The sequence below is a fragment of the Dama dama genome, chromosome 20, assembly GCF_033118175.1.
Source record: "Dama dama isolate Ldn47 chromosome 20, ASM3311817v1, whole genome shotgun sequence".
NCBI lineage: Eukaryota > Metazoa > Chordata > Mammalia > Artiodactyla > Cervidae > Dama > Dama dama.
The window spans coordinates 15,142,438-15,159,981 of record NC_083700.1 but is presented as its reverse complement, the minus strand read 5'-3'; the positions used below and the strand labels follow the sequence as shown (position 1 = coordinate 15,159,981).

The following is a 17,544-nucleotide window of genomic DNA, read 5'->3' as shown; positions in this document are numbered from 1 at the left end:
GGGCCTTCTAAACTAAACTAAGGACTGTAAACAGGGAGGTGATGAGGAGACTTTGAAGGGTTAATTCCTTATTCATTCATCTTTAAAAAGTTATTTAAATTGGAAAATAATTGCTTTACAATGTGATGTTGGTTTCTGCCATACACCAACATGAATCAGCCATAGGTATACCGGCTCACTCATCTTGACAGGCTCTGAGAGTCACACTTTCTCATCTCTCACACCCTGATACCCCCTCCCCTGCCTGTGTTCTCATTCTGAAGCTCCATCTTCCCTTACTTCTTCCCCCTGCTCACCATCACTCACTCCTCTCTTCGCTCAGAATTTGACTAACTGCTCTACAATTCTGTGCATTGAATGGCCAACATGGGGTGGCAGAACTGGTGGCCTGGGATCCTGATCTCAAAACTAAATCCAGTTTCACTCCTAACAAGCCTCACTTTGCTTTTAGCAGCCTGAGGATGGGAATCAGGAGGCTCTCTCAGAGGGTCTGCATCCAAGCCCATTCATTCCCAGCTTGATTTGGGTTGCTTCCAATACTTTGGCCACCTGATGTGAAGAGCTGACTCATTTGAAAAAACCCTGATTATGGGGAAGATTGAGGGCAGGAGGAGAAGGGGACGACAGAGGATGAGATAGTTGGATGGCATCACTGACTCAATGGACATGGGTTTGGGTGAACTCCGGGAGTTGGTGATGGACAGGGAGGCCTGGCGTACTGTGGTTCATGGGGTCGCAGAGTCGGACATGACTGAGCAACTGAACTGAACTGAATTGAGGGAGTCAACCAGTCAGCCTCTGCCACATCACTTTTTCCTGCCAAAATGAGTTAATAGTCTCATGATAGCAGAGATGTTCACTTCACAAGCTGGCCTTCCTGCTCTTTGGCCTAGCCCGAACTCTTCTGCATATTGGGGATGACCACTGCTAGTAGAATAAAATGTAAACTCTAGACTCCTAAGACCCTTCATAATCCATCCTAGTTTGCCTCTTTGGCCTTACCCCTCATAAATTCCAGCCTTCTCGAACTCACAGGATCCTTTCGTAGAAGACAAATTTAACACCTGGTTGTGACTACAAATGTTGGGCTCCTTAGATCACTTTGCCTATCTCAAGAGTAACATGAGATTACTTAGTCTGGATTCGAGAGTCCCTTGGACAGCAAGATCAAACCAGTCAATCCTAAAGGAAATCAACCCTGAATATTCAATGCAAGGACTGATGCTGAAGCTCCAATATGTTTGCCACTTGATGTGAAGAGCTGACTCTTTGGAAAAGACTAATGCAGGGAAAGATTGAAGGCAAAAGAAGGGGGCGTCAGAAGATGAAATGGTTAGATAGCATCAGCAACTCAATGGACATGAATTTGAGCAAACTCCGGAAGATAGTGAAGGACACAGGAGCCTGGCATGCTGCAGTCCATGGGGTTGCAAAGTGTCGGACACAATTTGGCGACTGAACAACAAAAAGCCTGGCACCATTTTTGTTCGGGTGTCATGTCATACTTAAGTTCTCCTCCTTCTTCTCTTGACTCTTGTCCTCTTCTGGAAAATACTAGGTTTCCCTCACACTGGCCTTTCATATACTTAAAAAACAAAACAGAGGACCTGTCTCATAGTCCACTGGTTGAGACTGTGCTCCCAACGCAGGGGGTACAGGTTCAATCCCTGGTTGGGTAAGATTCTGAGATCTGCAGCCAAAAAAGAGAATCAATACAACCACCTTTATTGCAATTATTACTCACATACCAGAAAAGTCAGCCCTTTAGGAGTGGCTAATTCAGTGTGTTTTCTATTCAAATTGTACAACTATCATCACTAACTCCAGAACATTTTTATCACCCCCCAAAAGAAAATGTGACCCATTACCACTCTACATAGCAACCATTAACCTATGTTTTCTCTATGGATTTGCCTATTTTGAAGACTTCATATGAGTAGATTCATACATAGCAGGCCTACTCTTTCTGGCTTTGCCATGCATGTACTCTGAATGAATTCTCAAATCAATTTTGAGGGTGAAATTTCCCAGCCAACTTGTCTCTGGCTTCAGTGGTCTTCTATCCAGCAGCAGCCATCGACATAGGGAAATTGACCATCTCCAAAACTGTTAAGGGACCTACCCTCACTATGCTGGTCCCCTGCACAACGGGAATAAAGTGTCGGGGTGGGTGAACTAGTATGCACGCAGCAAATTCTCCGGCACAAACACCCTGGCTTGGTGTGTCAACAACAAAACCAACACTCTGCAAACATTGCTTAAAAGTATTTTTTTCTTTTTTTATTTAACTTTAACTTCTGAGGTAAAATACTTTTTTTTTCTTTCAACTTCCATAACAAAATACAGAGCTATCAGATACCCCTGGAAAAAATATGTATATTATACATATATTTCTATAACATTACATCATATATATATAATATATATATGCAAAAATTTGAAGACTTTATAGAAAGCAGAACATCTAAAAGGCACTGCACAATGGAGTTAAGATTACTTACACATTATGTACATATACACACTATTCTGCTTAAGCGGGTAACTAGTGAAGTCACCTTTCACATGTGAATTTCCAAAAATCCCTGCATCACAATTTTATAACTCAAAGAATGCCTAAATATTTCAAAACAAATATTTTTGTTTTGTAACACCCCCCTCCACCCCCCCGCCAGGAACAAAAAATCGAACAGTTTTTGAAAGACTGGATCAGTTCTTCCCCCCCCCAAATTTAAAAGTATATTCCATTACTGTCTATAAAACAAAGAACACAAACATATTTATGGAATAAATAAAAAACAAGGGACAAACAGCCAACTGACTGACTCTACCCGCTTGGTAAGAAGTGATATACTTCACTATGTTTTTCTTTTAATGCTTCTGAAAGTCTCTTGGCCCACTGAGGACGATTCCCTGTTAGCGAGCTGGGTTTAATGCAGTGCAGCTTGAAAACTGGGGTTGGAGGAACTTGTTCATTTTTCACTCTTAGCGGTTCTTAGAAAATAAAAACACTCAGCAAGGCTGAATGCCCTGAAGAGATCTCTAGACTATTTTCTTCTCTATAGCCAGAAAAGCAAACGGCTTGCAAGAACAGGTTCTTGATTAATACAACTTCAAAATCTGTATTTGCAAATTCTTAAACATTTGGCACAGCAAAAGTTGGAAAAAATGGGGAGGGAAAATAGACCTGGTGTTGTCCCCCTCTTTCCACATGCTGTCAGTGATGAGATGTTCACAGAAGAGAATGACCTGGCTTTGCGCCAGGCTTGTGACAAGTGCTGCCAGGAGTGGACTCAGGGGAGAAAAACTATCTCCCACCCCTCTGCCCCAGGAAGTATCAACGACCTCCACATCCCCTGGTCCATGCCCCAGGCGATCCCAAGTTCAGCTCTTAGTACCCTCCCCTAACCCCAGTGTGCAGTGCAAATCAGCCAACAGTTTACTGGTGGAATGGCAATCAAAGGAAACAGTTAAACATCAAACAGTTTCTTAAAGCCAAAAACAGTTTTCATGGAGTTGAACATTTTTTGAGTGTTTTTCAAGTGTAAAAGCAGTGACTTTTTATTCAAACAGAAGCAGCATCTAGGAATTAATTCTGGCACTTGGGTTCTAGGGGGTTACAGGTACGCATCATGGATTTTTCTCCCTCTTTTTTTTTTAAAGGCCTCATGTCTATTCCTGAGTTCATACCGACACCTGCCGGCGCCTCCGCTCTAGTGGACAGAGGTGGTGGGCAACCAGCCTCCCTGGTTAGATTGGGCAATGCCAAGCAGAGATGCCTCTTCCACCTGCCTGGGCTTGCTTTTCTGATTCGAGGTAAGTCAAGGTACGGAGAAAGGAACCGACAAAAACACAACCAAAGGCAGCCTGAGTTGTTAGGGACCACTCTCCTAATCCTTTTTCCAGGAAAAGACAAATCACTCATGGAATCTAAATCAACCAACGGGGAGGGCAACTGCCAAAAAAAAGGCATGATGGACTCAAGTCATCTTAAGCCATCTAATAACTCACTCACCTGCTCTAACCTTTCCTGGGCTCCTCTCTCAAGCATGCACTCCAGTTTAAAAAAGACCCCCCACCCCCACCATAAAAAGACAACCCTCAAGTGCTTCTTAGTACATATAGTTCACCTGGGCTAAGATGGGAGTCAGGAATTTCTCGAAAGCATCCCTGCGCCCAGTTCCTGCCCCAACCAGATATGCAGTTATTTCTCTCTCTGCTGCTCGTGGATCTGAGCCATGTTAGGTATTTCTGTGCACTATGTACTTACATGTGCACACACACACACACAGCTGGCTGCGGATTCTGTCTGCCCTTAGTCCAGGTTCCTTTTGCTTCATATATGATCAATACCTTCTGATTCCTTTGAAGTTGATGGAACAGAACTTCCCATGAAGAAACAATCCCTGGAGTTTCATGGACAGTCCATTGATCTTAAGAATTAGTACGATCTAGGGGAATGGGTATGGCAAGAATGGCAACACCACATCAGGACAGACATCCACTGTTCACTTCCACCAGCTTTTGTGGCATCTGTCTGCCTTCTGTGTTTCCTGTCCACCTCTTCCTTCAGCCTCATACACATCCACTTATACCCCCAGCTACCTTCTGCATCTCCAAGTATAATTTGCCCTTAAAGCCCACAATCCTGCCTTTCTGCTACCCATCCCAATAACATCAAGTGGGGATGATTAATACCAGCTTAAAGTTTAACCATTTTCCAACACTTCTGGATTATCTGAAAAGTTGTCCATGCCCTTTTACAGGTTTACGCTGACAGACCCGTATCATGTTGAAGTGTGTTCATTGTTAAGGCTTTGACTTAAGAAAACGGTTAAGAGCAGCAGACACAACAGAGACATCTTCAGCTCGTGTCTCTCAGTCAACTCGCTCAGTCACACATTGGTTTGGCTCCCCAAACCCACGGTGGAAAAAAAAAAAAGATAATTTTTGTGTTTTTGTTTTTAAAGGCATCAGGTTACTTCCTTCTGTCCTCTTCTTTCTTCCCTGAACGAGTTTACAACTCCTCATGGCTTCTTAATAGATGAAGTAGGTGAAATGTCCAAGAAATTCACAGCAGGGCTTCCTGTCTCAACCACGTAGCTGAGGCTTGGTGCCTGTGCCTTCCCAGCCCCGCTCTAACTGGCAGTACATTTCATGTTTCCTGAAAACATTCTATATTAAAAAAAAAGCCAAACAACAACAAAGGGAAAAAGAAAAAGAGCAACACGTGAACATCCCCCTGCCCCAGTAAGATAGATTATCTTATTCCTCCCCTGAAATAATTATAAAGAAACATTTCAGGCAAAATATTTAGTATTAATGGTCTCTCACTGCTCAACCTCCCAACCATACCCCTTTCCCTTTTATGTCTCTCAGAGCAAAATAAATTCATTAATGGCTTTCCATATATAAATACAATAGAAAAGAAATAAGTCTGGAACCTGAACTATTATGGGACCAAACAGTTTCTTGGCCCTCTGGGAGTCTGTCAAAGTGAAAGCCTCAATAGGAAACAGAGACTCTTTCTCTTTTCAGTTCAATACCCTTCCCGTGTCCTACTCACCAGGAAAAAGTGTGTTCACATCCCACCTAATTTACAACAGAAGACACCCCATCCTATCCCCAAAACAAAAATACAAGTCTACACCCCTAGAATGATCAAACCAGTCTAATTCCCTCCCCACCCCCCACCCTGAAATCTTGCTACATAAATACATGTATGTGTTGGATTATAGTATAAACAGCTCCCAATCCTCTTCCAGTTCTAAGCATCAGCAGCGGCTGTTGCCAAGCCCCGGGGTCCGGACCCATTCCAGAGAAACTTGCCATTCTTACTCAGGGCTTCGGGGTCATCATTCCAGCGCCGCTTCAACCGAAGCTTGGGGGGCATCAGGGCATCTTCTTTCTTCTCAGGTGCCCCAGGCTCTTTGCCAGGCCTGTCCTCACTGTCTTCAGACACCTCCAGGGGCTCTTCACTTGGGGTGCTAATGGGCACAGCAGGCCACACAGGCGGTGCAGCTGGGCGGGCGAAGATGGTGCTTTTCCCCTCTTCCATGGTCCTGCTCGGCACCGTGCCCTCTTCTTGAGAGCGCTCCTCCTTCTCCCGTGCCAACTGCCTGAGGCTCTCGGGATCCTTTTCCAAGGCTGGTTCCACTTTAATTCTTGGCGGGACAGGAGTCAGTGTGGGCACAGGGACAGGGGCTGCCTCCTCGCTGCTCTCCACCCTCTCCCGGTTCTTGCGCCCGACGGGTGGGGGCTGCAGCTTGATAGAAAACTGTGACGACTCCTCAGGGTGCACCTGGCACTGCAGTGGTGGGACCATGAGGCCTGGGTAACGAGGAAATGTCCGTGGGCTCAGGTGGTAGTTGAACACAGAACAGGCTTGAGAATGAAGGTAGTGTTTCATTTCTTCAGGGTTGAAGGAGAAGCAACTGCTGCTGGTGAAGGGGCTCAGGCCTGGTGAGGGGCTATAGGAGAAGATGGTGGGAGTCAGGGAGAGGGCTGGTGAAATGGGGACGTTAAGGACGCCTCCACGGCCTGGGATCGGAGAGACGGCGAAGGGACTATGGGGGTCAGGGTACATCCCTGGCCTGGAGAACAAAGGAAGCATGATGTCAGGCTTGCGCTTCTGATGGCCAATCCCTCCACCCACGGCACTTCGGGAGGACATGAGATCCACGCCCCGGCGCCAGTCAGCGGCTGGGCCATCCTCCAGCTCTGAAAGCTCCACCTTTCTATCAGTGCCATTACTTGACTCCTGGCCAGAAGCAGTTAGGGAGCTAGCAGAGAACCGCCCTGGCTGCACATCGCTAGTTGGAGAATGGGTGTCCAGAGGTGGGAAATGGAAGCGGGAAGAGCCTGTTGGCACTGGTGGCGCGCTCTGGGGAACCACACCTGTGAGGGTGGAAGAGACAAAAGGCCACTTTAGAGGTACAGTCATGCATGATCGGCAATTTTATTGACGCTAAGTACAAAATGTTGAAGAGCAACAGGAAACAAACATTCCAGCTGGGCTGAATCGCTCACCTGTTTGTCTCTTCAGCTTCCTCCATTCAACTTAGTTGCCGCCTTTCTCTAGCCTCTTACTCACTTTGTTTTCCTAGTACTCATTACTATCTAAAATATCATTTACTTGTTTATCTGTTTCCTAAATCCCATGAAGGCAGGGATTTCTTATTTGCAAGTACATTTCCAGCAGTTCAGGGCTGAATAATTAGTAGGCTCTTAATAACTATCAGTTGAATGAATGAATGTAAGAGTGTGTATATACAGTGTGTATCACCTGCTTCAATTCTCAGGTTTGCAAATGGTCTTTTCTTATTTTCGTTATTTGGGCCATGTCTTATAAAGTAAGCAAACAAACTAAAACCAACAACAAAAATGGGGATAATATGTATGTAAACAATGCATTAAAAGCTTGAAGACCCTGTACCTCACAAACATGAACATGAGCAAGACCACATTTTAAGAACAAAAACAGGACACAAGAAAGGACCATGTTTGTTAAGGCAGGTTCTCATGGTGTATCTTTTCTCATTTCTGACATACAACCACTTCTTTATAGAGAGTCTAATATTTTTCAATCTCTCCAAATCTATTTTCTAATATACAAATTCTGTATAACAATCTCCATTCCCATCCTGCTTTCAATGCCTTTCAACCACTGAGGAGGCTGGAAGAAAGTCCCATACCTACCACCTGTCTATCAAATTTGTGGACTGAGATCTGAAGTTCTAAGCAGAAACCAACACTGCGCTACACAAGTCAACTTCAGAGGCTCACAAGTTCTTTACTGCCCTCAAAAGTCCTTCTGATAATCAGAGCATAAGAGGTGTGAGGCCTCAGGGACCCTGTGGGCTCCTGGGAGGTATCAGTGTCTTCTATCACTGATGATGTCAGGAGGGCTATTTTTACCTTGAAGGAAGGATAAAGGAGAAGAAAAAGTAAGAAAAACCCAAATAAGTGAAAGTGTGGCGACACAGGAGAAGAAACAAAAAGGTGCACAAGATATGATGTGGGTAGGAACTGCCAGCAATCAGCTGTGTTCTTCTATTCTTGTTACAATTGAGTCATCTTCAGATAGGACCCTGGAGTCAGTTGGTAAGTGCAAGACTGTGTAGCTTTCTTGGCACACGTGTCTGAAGAACACTGTGCCAGAGCAGCATCTCCCAAACTGATGTTCTGCAGAAAACTGTTCTGCAGGTTTTTTCCCTAAAACCACTGATTTTAACTGTGTGATCATGAAAAACAGAGGGATGGACCTGTATATAATTTCAGCAGACTCAGGGGTCTCCAAAATATTTCTGTTACCAGCCTATTATAGTGGCTATGATTCTATTCTTTTTTGATTCTCTTGGATCTTGATTTTGCATTAAGAGCACATCTATTCAAAAGCAAAAGAAAAAAACCAAAACACCCCCCTCCCCCAACACTTTTCTGTGTGCTGGTGGACTGAATAAGTATAACACGGAGAGAAAGGGCGGTGATAAAGAAGGTCCTGTCTCCTGAACAATTCAGTTATTTGTTTTGGTTTTTCCAAACTGGAAGACAGGTATCTCAGTCTCTACATGGGCTAAAGATACACTGTCAATTTGCAAAAATGGAGATAGAATACAGAGCATTTTCCAAGTGCATTTAGAGGGAGTGAAGGAGGGCAATCTGGAGGTAGCATTTTGGATCCCTTTAACTAGGTGCAGCAGTCCTACTTTAGTAGGGCTGGAAAATGTGGGTTTGAATCTTAGTTCTAGCACCTTCTACTTTGTAGCCCAGTACAAGTAACCAATGGGTTTTTGAACCCCTTTGGCAAAATGGGAATAAGGCCCTTGCCTAGCTTTAAACCCTGGCCCTACCACTTAATAGCTATGTTATTCTAGGTAACTTACTTACCTTTCCAAGTCTCAGTTTCATTACCTGTAAAACAGATAACAAGACTAATCCTCATGCTATGAAAACTACAAGAGTTAATATTTGTGAAGTCCTTAAACTAGTACCAGCATATAGCAAATTCCATGTATTTGTTAAAATACATGATTTTTTATTAGAAAATAATCATGGTTTAAGAAGCTAAAACTTTTTAAAGGCATATGGACTATTTATTAGATAACAATATTAGAGCAATGTTAAAATTTCCTGAGTATGGTAATGTTATTGTGATTAGGAGAATGTCCTTGTGCATGGGAGATACATACTGAAGTACACAGGGATAAAGTGTCACATCTGTAACTTAATCTTGAAAGATTTAGAAGTTATATATATAGATAAAGCAAATGTTATCCATTAGTGATTGTAGGTAGAGGATATATGGGTGTTCGCAGTTTTATTTTCTCCCCCTCAATTTTTTTGTAGCTTGAAAGTTTTCTAAAATAAATATTAAAAAAACTGGGATGGGGTAGAGGAGTCTCAAGTTCATCCTTGAACTAGTCTGCCCTGCCCCCAAACCCTGACAAGTAAGCATTTTTACTACATATCTTCTGTATCTTTCCAATGTTTCTTATAAGTCCATTAAAAATACATTTTAATGTAAATATTAAAAACTTAAAAATACATTAAAAAATTTATTGCTTCTATGTTCAAAAACACACAGTTCAAAATAGCTCAATTGTATCAACCCACCATCTAGACAAGATCACTCTAGCCTCCAGGATCTAAATCCACACAGCTCTGCTTCTTAGAGCATTTATCACATTCCACATTGATATCTTATCTCTCTTGCTAAATTTTAAGTTCCTTGAGGGAAATAACTCCCCCATAATCTTTTTCTTTGTTTTTAAGTCTTAACACATTATCTGTTGAACAAATGAATGAATCCCAAATCCAGGGAAGGAATGAATGATCTATTAAATATGAGCTAGATTTCAATAGCTCAATGGCTCAAGAATTGTTTCCTGAGAAACTGTCCAACAGGTAACTGTATTCAAGCCACCCTGATCAATCTTTGACTCTGCTGTCATCCTCAATGTTATCATTTGTGAAATAGGGATACTAAAACGTATACTTTACTAAGCTGTGAGAGTGGCATGAGTTAACTCACAAAAACACCGGGCAAAACTATCTCCATTAAGTAGATGTTCAATAAATGTTATATTTCTTTGTCATCATTAGAAGTTAACCTGAAATGTTTGGTCTATTTGGGTAAAAGTTCTCTATGAACTATTGACTCTAGTTCTTTGGGGTTATCTGCATCCAGGATGGAAAAAACTAGTTGTATCCCTAAAAGAAATGGACTTTTTGCTTTCCCCATGATTTTCTGATCAGGATCTTGAGCTTGGTTAAGAATCAAAGTTGATTCAACTGCCTTCTGGGCCAAAAGGTGGTTCTAGGCCACTACTGTGTGGCTGCTAGGCCAGAGTCTTCACAGAGTGACGGTCTAGATTTCCTTTTCCTGGAAAAGCACATTGGTCCCAATTCAGGTTATCCAAGTGGCTGGATTTGTGGGTTTTCAATAGAAAAAATGCAAACGTGAAGTCAAGTGGGCCTTAGGAAGCATCACTACGAACAAAGCCAGTGGAAGTGACGGAATTCCAGGTGAGCTATTTCAAATCCTGAAAGATGATGCTGTAGAAGTGCTGCACTCAGTATGTTAGGAAATTTGGAAAACTCAGCAGTGGCCACAGGATTGGAAAAGGTCAGTTTTCATTCCAATACAAAAGAAAGGCAATGCCAAAGAATGTTCAAACTACCACACCATTGCACTCATCTCACATGTCAGCAAAGTAATGCTCAAAATTCTCCAAGCCAGGCTTCAGCAATACATGAACTGTGAACTTCCAGATGTTCAAGCTGGATTTAGAAAAGGCAGAGGAACCAGAGATCAAATTGCCAACATTTGCTGGATCATCAGAAAAGCAAGAGAGTTCCAGAAAAACATCTACTTCTACTTTACTGACTATGCCAAAGCCTTTGACTGTGTGGATCACAACAAACTGAAAATTCTGAAAGAGATGGGAATACCAGACCACCTGACCTGCCTCCCGAGAAATCTGTATGCAGGTCAAGCAGCAACAGTTAGAACTGGACATGGAACAACAGACTGGTTCCAAATCGGGAAAGGAGTACCTCAAGGGTATACTGTCACCCTGCTTATTTAACTTATATGCAAAGTACATCATGTGAAATGCCGGGCTGGAAGAAGCACAAGCTGGAATCAAGATTGCCGGGAGAAATATTAATAACCTCAGATATGCAGATGACACCACCCTTATGGCAGAAAGTGAAGAACTAAAGAGCCTCTTGATGAAAGTGAAAGAGAAAGGTGAAAAAGTTGGCTTAAACTCAACATTCAGAAAACTAAGATCACGGCATCCAGTCCCATCACTTCATAGAAATAATACAGAACCAGCGAGAGTTTGGGAAATAATAGAAATAGCGAGAGACTTTATTTTCCTGGGCTCCAAAATCACTGCAGATGGTGACTGCAGCCATGAAATTAAAAGAGGCTTGCTCCTTGGAAGAAAAGTTATGACCAACCTAGACAGCATATTAAAAAGCAGAGACATTACTTTGCCAACAAAGGTCCGTCTAGTCAAAGCTATGGTAGTTTTTCCAGTAGTTATGTATGGACGTGAGAGTTGAACTATAAATTCTTCTGAGGGCAGAAGAATTGATGCTTTTGAACTGTGGTGTTGAAGACTCTTGAGAGTCACTTGGACTGCAAGGAGATCCAACCAGTCAATCCTAAAGGAAATCAGCCCTGAATATTCATTGGAAGGACTGAAGCTGAAACTCCAATACTTTGGCCACCTGATGCAAAGAACTGACTCCTAGAGTCAAAATTCCTCTAGGTACATAGGGAGGGGGCAAGAGTGAAAAATAGAGGAAACGAGATGCCAGTGGTTAGAACAGGTTTGATTTCCTAACACCTCTCCCTCAGGCACAAGGAAAGAAAACAGGTTGTAATTAGAGAGATGCATTCCAATAGTTTTTTTTTTTTTAATGCATGCCCCAGGGACAGGAGGGAGTGGTTACAGGGGAGATGGAACAGTAATGATAGCAGCATCAAGCTAAAACTGCCCTAACTTGTTGTGTGTAGTAATTACATATCTACCACGGATCTCAGCATATTCTCTCAGCCACACCCCTGCTCTAAATTTTCAGGTTTCTTCCAACTTTTCTCTGAGAAGTTGTAATACTACAGAGTCATAAGCAGATTTCTTTGCCTTACGCAATTCCACAAAGACAGAGCACTGATGGACTGCTCAGAAATTAGTAAAATACATTCTATTTTCTTAGGCAGGGGCGTGATTTGCATCTTAAAACAAACAAACATCCTTATCAGAGACTGCCTTCTTCGCTAAGAGGCAGACCCAAAACCTCTGTGAAAAGCTGTAATGGAAAGCTATCCTGTGGAGAGCCTAAAGGGGAAGCCTTGCAACACTTCAGAGGAGAGAAGGTCAACTAACCCCAGAGTCCTGTTCTCTGAGGCGTTGTTGGTGCAGATCAAAGGCACTGCTTTTCACTGCAAACATATGAACCTCCCCTCCTGTGATCAAGGATGCTGTGGTTTTGATGAGATTCACTTGATAAGGGTGAGCTTGGTTGTTTCATAGAAAATCGGAAGTGTTTTAGAAACTAGTTCTTGTCTGTGAAAGAGCCACTGGGCTGGGTGTTGAAATTCTGAATCCTGAACTTAAGGATCAACACAAACCTATGGAATATTATTCCTAAAGAGGACAATGTAGTAATATCTAGGAGATGACAGATAATATGCAGAAAATAGACCCAAATAAACCAAGTCTATCTCAGTGCTGCACAGTCTATCACTTCCTGTGAGAAGAATGAGAATACGTGGCAGAGGGAATCCAGGGGATCATATTACTTTGGTGTTTCTAAATACCCCTTAAACATGACAAATCTTAAGACTTGGGTTTTTAAAATTCTTTTTTAACTCAAAATTTACTCCCCACCAAGAGAGTTTGCATCTTACCACTTGACCGAATGTTGATGAATGGGTAGTTGGGCATCACCAGCTTGTTGAAGTTAAATTTATAAGTAAACCTTTTCCCTTTTGTTTTATGAAGGATCCTCTTGTTGTAATAGTATCTGGAAAAACAAGAATGCATGTCAAATCGTCTTCTAGCTACTGACCGTTTTTGATATACTTAGGTAACCACGACAATCAACAGTTCTTGCTCTGAGTATTACTTGTGAACATCACTATCATTCTTTTGTAGCTTTGCCCTCAGGTTAGAGCTGGGAGACCTAAGAGCTAACTTTTCTGATTCAATTTTCAACAAGATTCTAGTCCTTTACAAAGACAGTCTCTCTTTGAGATCCTGTACACCTATTCGAGCCCCAACCACTTTTCTTCTCTATCTCTCTATGGTTTCAATTCTTTAGTCCGTTTCCTTCCTGTTCCACTACACGTCACTGCTTCATTTCTCTTTTCTGCCTTCCCCAGGTGGGGGCAGACAAATCTCTTGGGAGGCCTGATGTGGTTAGTCTGGAGGCCTAAGCTCAAGGCATAGACAAAGGAATGTAGAACTGTTTTATGGTGGCATGTCAAATAATGGTACATTCTGAGCTGGAAAACAGCAGTCAGCTTGGCCTACTTCACTTTCAAAAGAAGTGAGAGGCTCCAGCAATGTTGCTGCTCAGATTCTACATTCAGGGTCACACAATGAAGGCAGGCAGGGGAATTTCAATGTACCCAGAACCTTGAATATATTCAGTGGCATAGATGATACACAGCCCTGGAGGGGTAAAAGGTTATGAAATATAAAGACTGACAAGGGGAAACGAGAACCTGAGAAAACTTAAGTGACCGATCCTTAGACAAGCTGGAGCAACCTGCGAGCCGACAACCCACTGAGCTCATGGGTCCCTCAGCAGTGTGGCCCACCAAGCGCTGAGCGCTCCTCTTCTGCGCCTGCTTCACTCTTTTTCTAGTTTCTTTCAGGAGAGCCGAAAGGAGAGACATTCTAATAGATTTCCAACAGCTAAGTCTAAACTAATCTTTTGGATTACCAATTAGCTCCAATCCAGGTTTCACCACACTTTCTCGCCCACTACAGAGCATAATCGGCTGTCAGGATCCAGTGCCAGCCACGTTGGAATTCCCTCCTACATACAACCAAAGATATGCCTTTTCTCCTGTGCCACCCAGATTTAACAGCTCTTCTACTCCCACTGTAAAGCTACACATTATTCACTAGTGTAGTCTCTCATCACCTGATACCTTTTTACCTAACATGTATCAAACTACTTAAGCCTCTTTCCAATCTGTTAACACAATGGATCTGGGAGTTCTTTCCCCTACCTCAGGGCCCGGCTCAGCTTGTCGTAATTCATCTGTGGTTTGCACTTCCTGCGGCCCCAGAGGCGGGCCACCTCGTCTGGGTCCTTGATGACGAATTCCCCGTACTCTCCCTGCTGCCAGGCGATGACATGGCGGAACTCCTCCTTCTGCAGCAGCTCCAGAATGAAGTGCCACAGCTGGATCTGCCGGGAGCCCGGGGACGACTCTGTTTTATAGGCCCAATCAGGAAACTGATACCCTTTAATATGAAAAGGGCAAGATCAAGGTAGTCAGGAGCTAGAAACATACATACCAGTTTCCCTAGCTTCACATTCCAACGCTCAGAATCTCTAGAGTGCTGTGCAAACATGCCATGAACACCCTTCAGTCAACTGGGGCTAATCCACTGCGCAGAGGAAGGCAGACAGAAGTTACCTTTCCTTGGGGCAATCATTAAATTTGATAAGAGCTGGGCAGCAGCAGCCAGGTGTTCTAATCTTTTCCCCTTTCAGACTTTACTAAATCTCATGCCTACTTCCTGTGAGGACATGAAAGTTCCAAAGGGAACACACAGGAAAGACAATGTTTTAGAAAAGAGCACCTTTTCCCCAAGGTTGGAATTGTTTCTCTAAGAGGAAAGAGACTTGAAAGCTTGGAAATAAGGGTGTGGTGACCACATCTGTTAACATTCATCCATAGGAAAAAGCATACAACTGTCCTAGCGGTATCTACCCTGTCAAGAGGTGGTCAGTCACAGTCTGGCATTTGTGAACCAAGCCCGAGTGAAGAGAAAAGGAACCACTGAGGGACATTCCAGGTACATCAGAAAATGACTGATTAACTTCTGCTCACCTCCACCTCCTTCTGGCTTTTCCACGATGCTACAGCCTGCTTTCATTTTCACCCTCCTGCTGAGAGATACAAGCCACATCAATTACTTTAAGGTGTTCTGTGTTTATTATCCTCCCAAGGTTTTCTGCCACAGCCTTTTCCCAAACTTCCATTTCCTCATCTTTCCCTTCTTATGTAACCGTCTTTCAAACATGTCACTTCCAGAGTGCTAATCCTCAAGTCATGAAATGATCCTCAAGTCATCAACTTCAAAGACCATAATTCATCTCTCACCTGACTTTAAACCACAAATAGTAAACACTGTTTTTAATATTTGCTTTCTCCCTCCTGACCAATCCTTCAAACGTAAAAAAAGGAAGGGTATGGTGAAATGAGTCCAAAAAGGCAGCCAGAACAAGTCAAACAGTTTGTCTTCTATTACTAGACAGGCCTAGATGCCAAGATACACAAGCCTGAGTTCACCCAGATGTACCAGTTTAAAGAGTAAAAAAAAAAAAAAAAAAAAAAACCAAAAAAACAAAAAACCTCCCCCCAAAACCCAAATCCATCTGATTGCCACTCAAGAAGGAACATCTGATCTTGATTTACTTTCCTGAATTATGTGAGATGGGAAAAGGAAAACTCCTCCCAGTCAGAAACTGCCCCTTCCTCCTTGAAAAACACCCTGGGATACAGGAAGTAAATACACCATATATGTACAGTTACTTTATACATGAAAATTCACACTCCTCCAATTTTTCTCTGAGAAAAAAATTTACATTTTCTCCCTTTAACAGAAAGGAAAAAAGAAGCAAGCATTTTTGGGAACCTTCTGTTCAACAAGTGGAGGGAGTCTGGCTGTGATTTCAATTCATTCCATCCAGATTTACAGTTCCTTAATAAATTTCCTGCTCCTAGCAGCAAGCAGCCTGTATCAGTTACTCCTTTAGCAAAAAGCAAAGAAGAGTAAAACAGCCAGAGAGATATGCAAGCAGGAGAAGGCAGATTTACCCTTACTCAGGCAGTTCCCCAGGGTGAATGACAGGCCCTCAGCACCAACATTAGCAGGAGTCTAGAGGGAATGTAGGTGCCTTGGTGACCCTAGGGCGGGGTGGATACAAATTCCTAATCTTGAAATTTCATCTAACCTAGGATTCCTCTAGATCCTTTGAAAAAAATTTTTTTTCTCCTCACCATACACATTTAGAAGATCAGCAAATTTCGGTCTAAGAAATTACCAAGGAATGAGGATGGATAAATGCCCCAAAGGAGGGGGAAAACAAACATAAACAGAAACACACAGTTACATACACAAGATACACAATAACAAGGCCCCAGAGCTGAGGCAGGAGTTTCCTCTCCTGGCTGCTTCCATCTCCGTGACAATGAGGGAGGAAAAACACTAATTTCCCCAAGACTCCAGGAAGCTGCCTTGAACGTTAACAACTAGGTTGCTCTGTCAGGTCGCAGGGTCTTTATCCTGACACGGGAATGCCTTCACTCACGACGACTCTGGGGTTCAAATCCCGCCGCAACAATGACGTGCCCAGGAAGCTCTCTCCTGACATCCCAACTCTCCGATTTCACCTATAAAGGCCTTCCTCCCAGGAGTCCGGAGGCGCCTCTTCATGCCTTTCGCAAATTCACTCCGAGGACACACTGTCGAAGTAGGGTCACTCATCTTAACTCTGCACAGCCCGGCAGGCCCCTCGCCCTCCCTCGGATTTCGACCATTCCCCATAGAGTGAGGCTTGCAGAGCCTGGTGCCGCGTCCCGGCTTCCACAGCCCCCGGAGCCTCCTATCTACCTGCCTCCCGACCGGGCCTTCCTCTCCCCGTGGTCTCGGGGCTCCGCGGAGCCGCCGCAAGAACGCTGCCCGGGTCCCTGTCGTCCCTAAGCCATGGGGGCCCCCTCCCTTCCCCGCCCCCGCGCAGGGGGAGGCCCAGCAAGGTTAGTACGTGGCTCTCCCCGCGGCCCAGGCAGCAGGGACGCCGTCCCCGCCGAAGCTTGGGGGTCGGCCCGGACGGGTCGGCGGCGAGGCCGGGACTCACCTCTCCCCGGCACGGTCGGTCTTCGGTCCGGTCTCCTCCGCGGCGTCTCCGGCTCCTCCTCATCCACCCCAGCAGGAAGTGACCTCCTCGGCTGCTTTCGTCACTTCCATCCTCAGCGGAGAGGGCGGGGGAGGAGGCGGCGCCCTCCCGCCGGTCTCCCAGCCGCGCCCCGCCGCACCCAGCCGCGTCTCCCTTTCCTTTCTCCTTTCCGCAGACGCCGGCTTCCGCCCGCACCCCGCCCCCGCCGCGCGCTCCTCCCGCCGCGCAGCCCGCGCAGCTTCCCCGGCGCGGCTCGTGCGTCACGCTGCGGGGGCACGTTACGCACGCTCGCGGCCGGTGGCCGGGCGGCGGGCCTGTGGTCGGAGGGACTCGTAGGGGGATGCGGCGGGTTTTCCCGCCGGTTCGGTGTGGATGAGGCTGTGCCCTGGG

The 17,544-nt window shown here is 44.4% G+C and overlaps 1 protein-coding gene across 5 annotated transcripts; it reads right to left on the bottom strand.

Moving 5' to 3' along the window:
- Window positions 1-2,254: 2,254 nt before the first annotated feature.
- On the bottom strand, window positions 2,255-17,254 carry ETV3 (ETS variant transcription factor 3). 5 transcript variants are annotated; one of them, XM_061120502.1, is made up of 7 exons: window positions 17,116-17,254; window positions 15,086-15,144; window positions 14,255-14,492; window positions 12,923-13,038; window positions 8,887-8,910; window positions 5,836-6,894; window positions 2,255-5,172 (listed from the first exon to the last, which is right to left on the bottom strand). In XM_061120502.1, the coding sequence occupies exons 2-7, from the start codon at window positions 15,129-15,131 to the stop codon at window positions 5,153-5,155; spliced, it is 1,503 nt and encodes a 500-aa protein (XP_060976485.1). In that variant the 5' UTR covers window positions 15,132-15,144; window positions 17,116-17,254; the 3' UTR covers window positions 2,255-5,152. The 5 variants fall into 5 exon arrangements, with proteins under 5 accessions (XP_060976485.1, XP_060976483.1, XP_060976481.1 ...); XM_061120500.1 differs by adding an exon at window positions 16,570-16,723 and having other exon boundaries at window positions 2,255-6,894; window positions 15,086-15,141; window positions 17,116-17,225; XM_061120498.1 differs by having other exon boundaries at window positions 2,255-6,894; window positions 17,116-17,253.
- Window positions 17,255-17,544: the final 290 nt, after the last annotated feature.

Excerpts from the sequence above, each read along its gene's own strand:
- ETV3 (XM_061120498.1), bottom strand. The coding sequence starts at position 15,131 with ATGAAAGCAGGCTGTAGCATCGTGGAAAAGCCAGAAGGAGGTGGAG. Across the intron at positions 13,039-14,254 it reads AAGCTGAGCCGGGCCCTGAG|ATACTATTACAACAAGAGGA; the intron begins GTAGGGGAAAGA and ends TTGTTTTTCCAG. Across the intron at positions 8,911-12,922 it reads CATCAACATTCGGTCAAGTG|GTAATGAAACTGAGACTTGG; the intron begins GTAAGATGCAAA and ends TCTGTTTTACAG.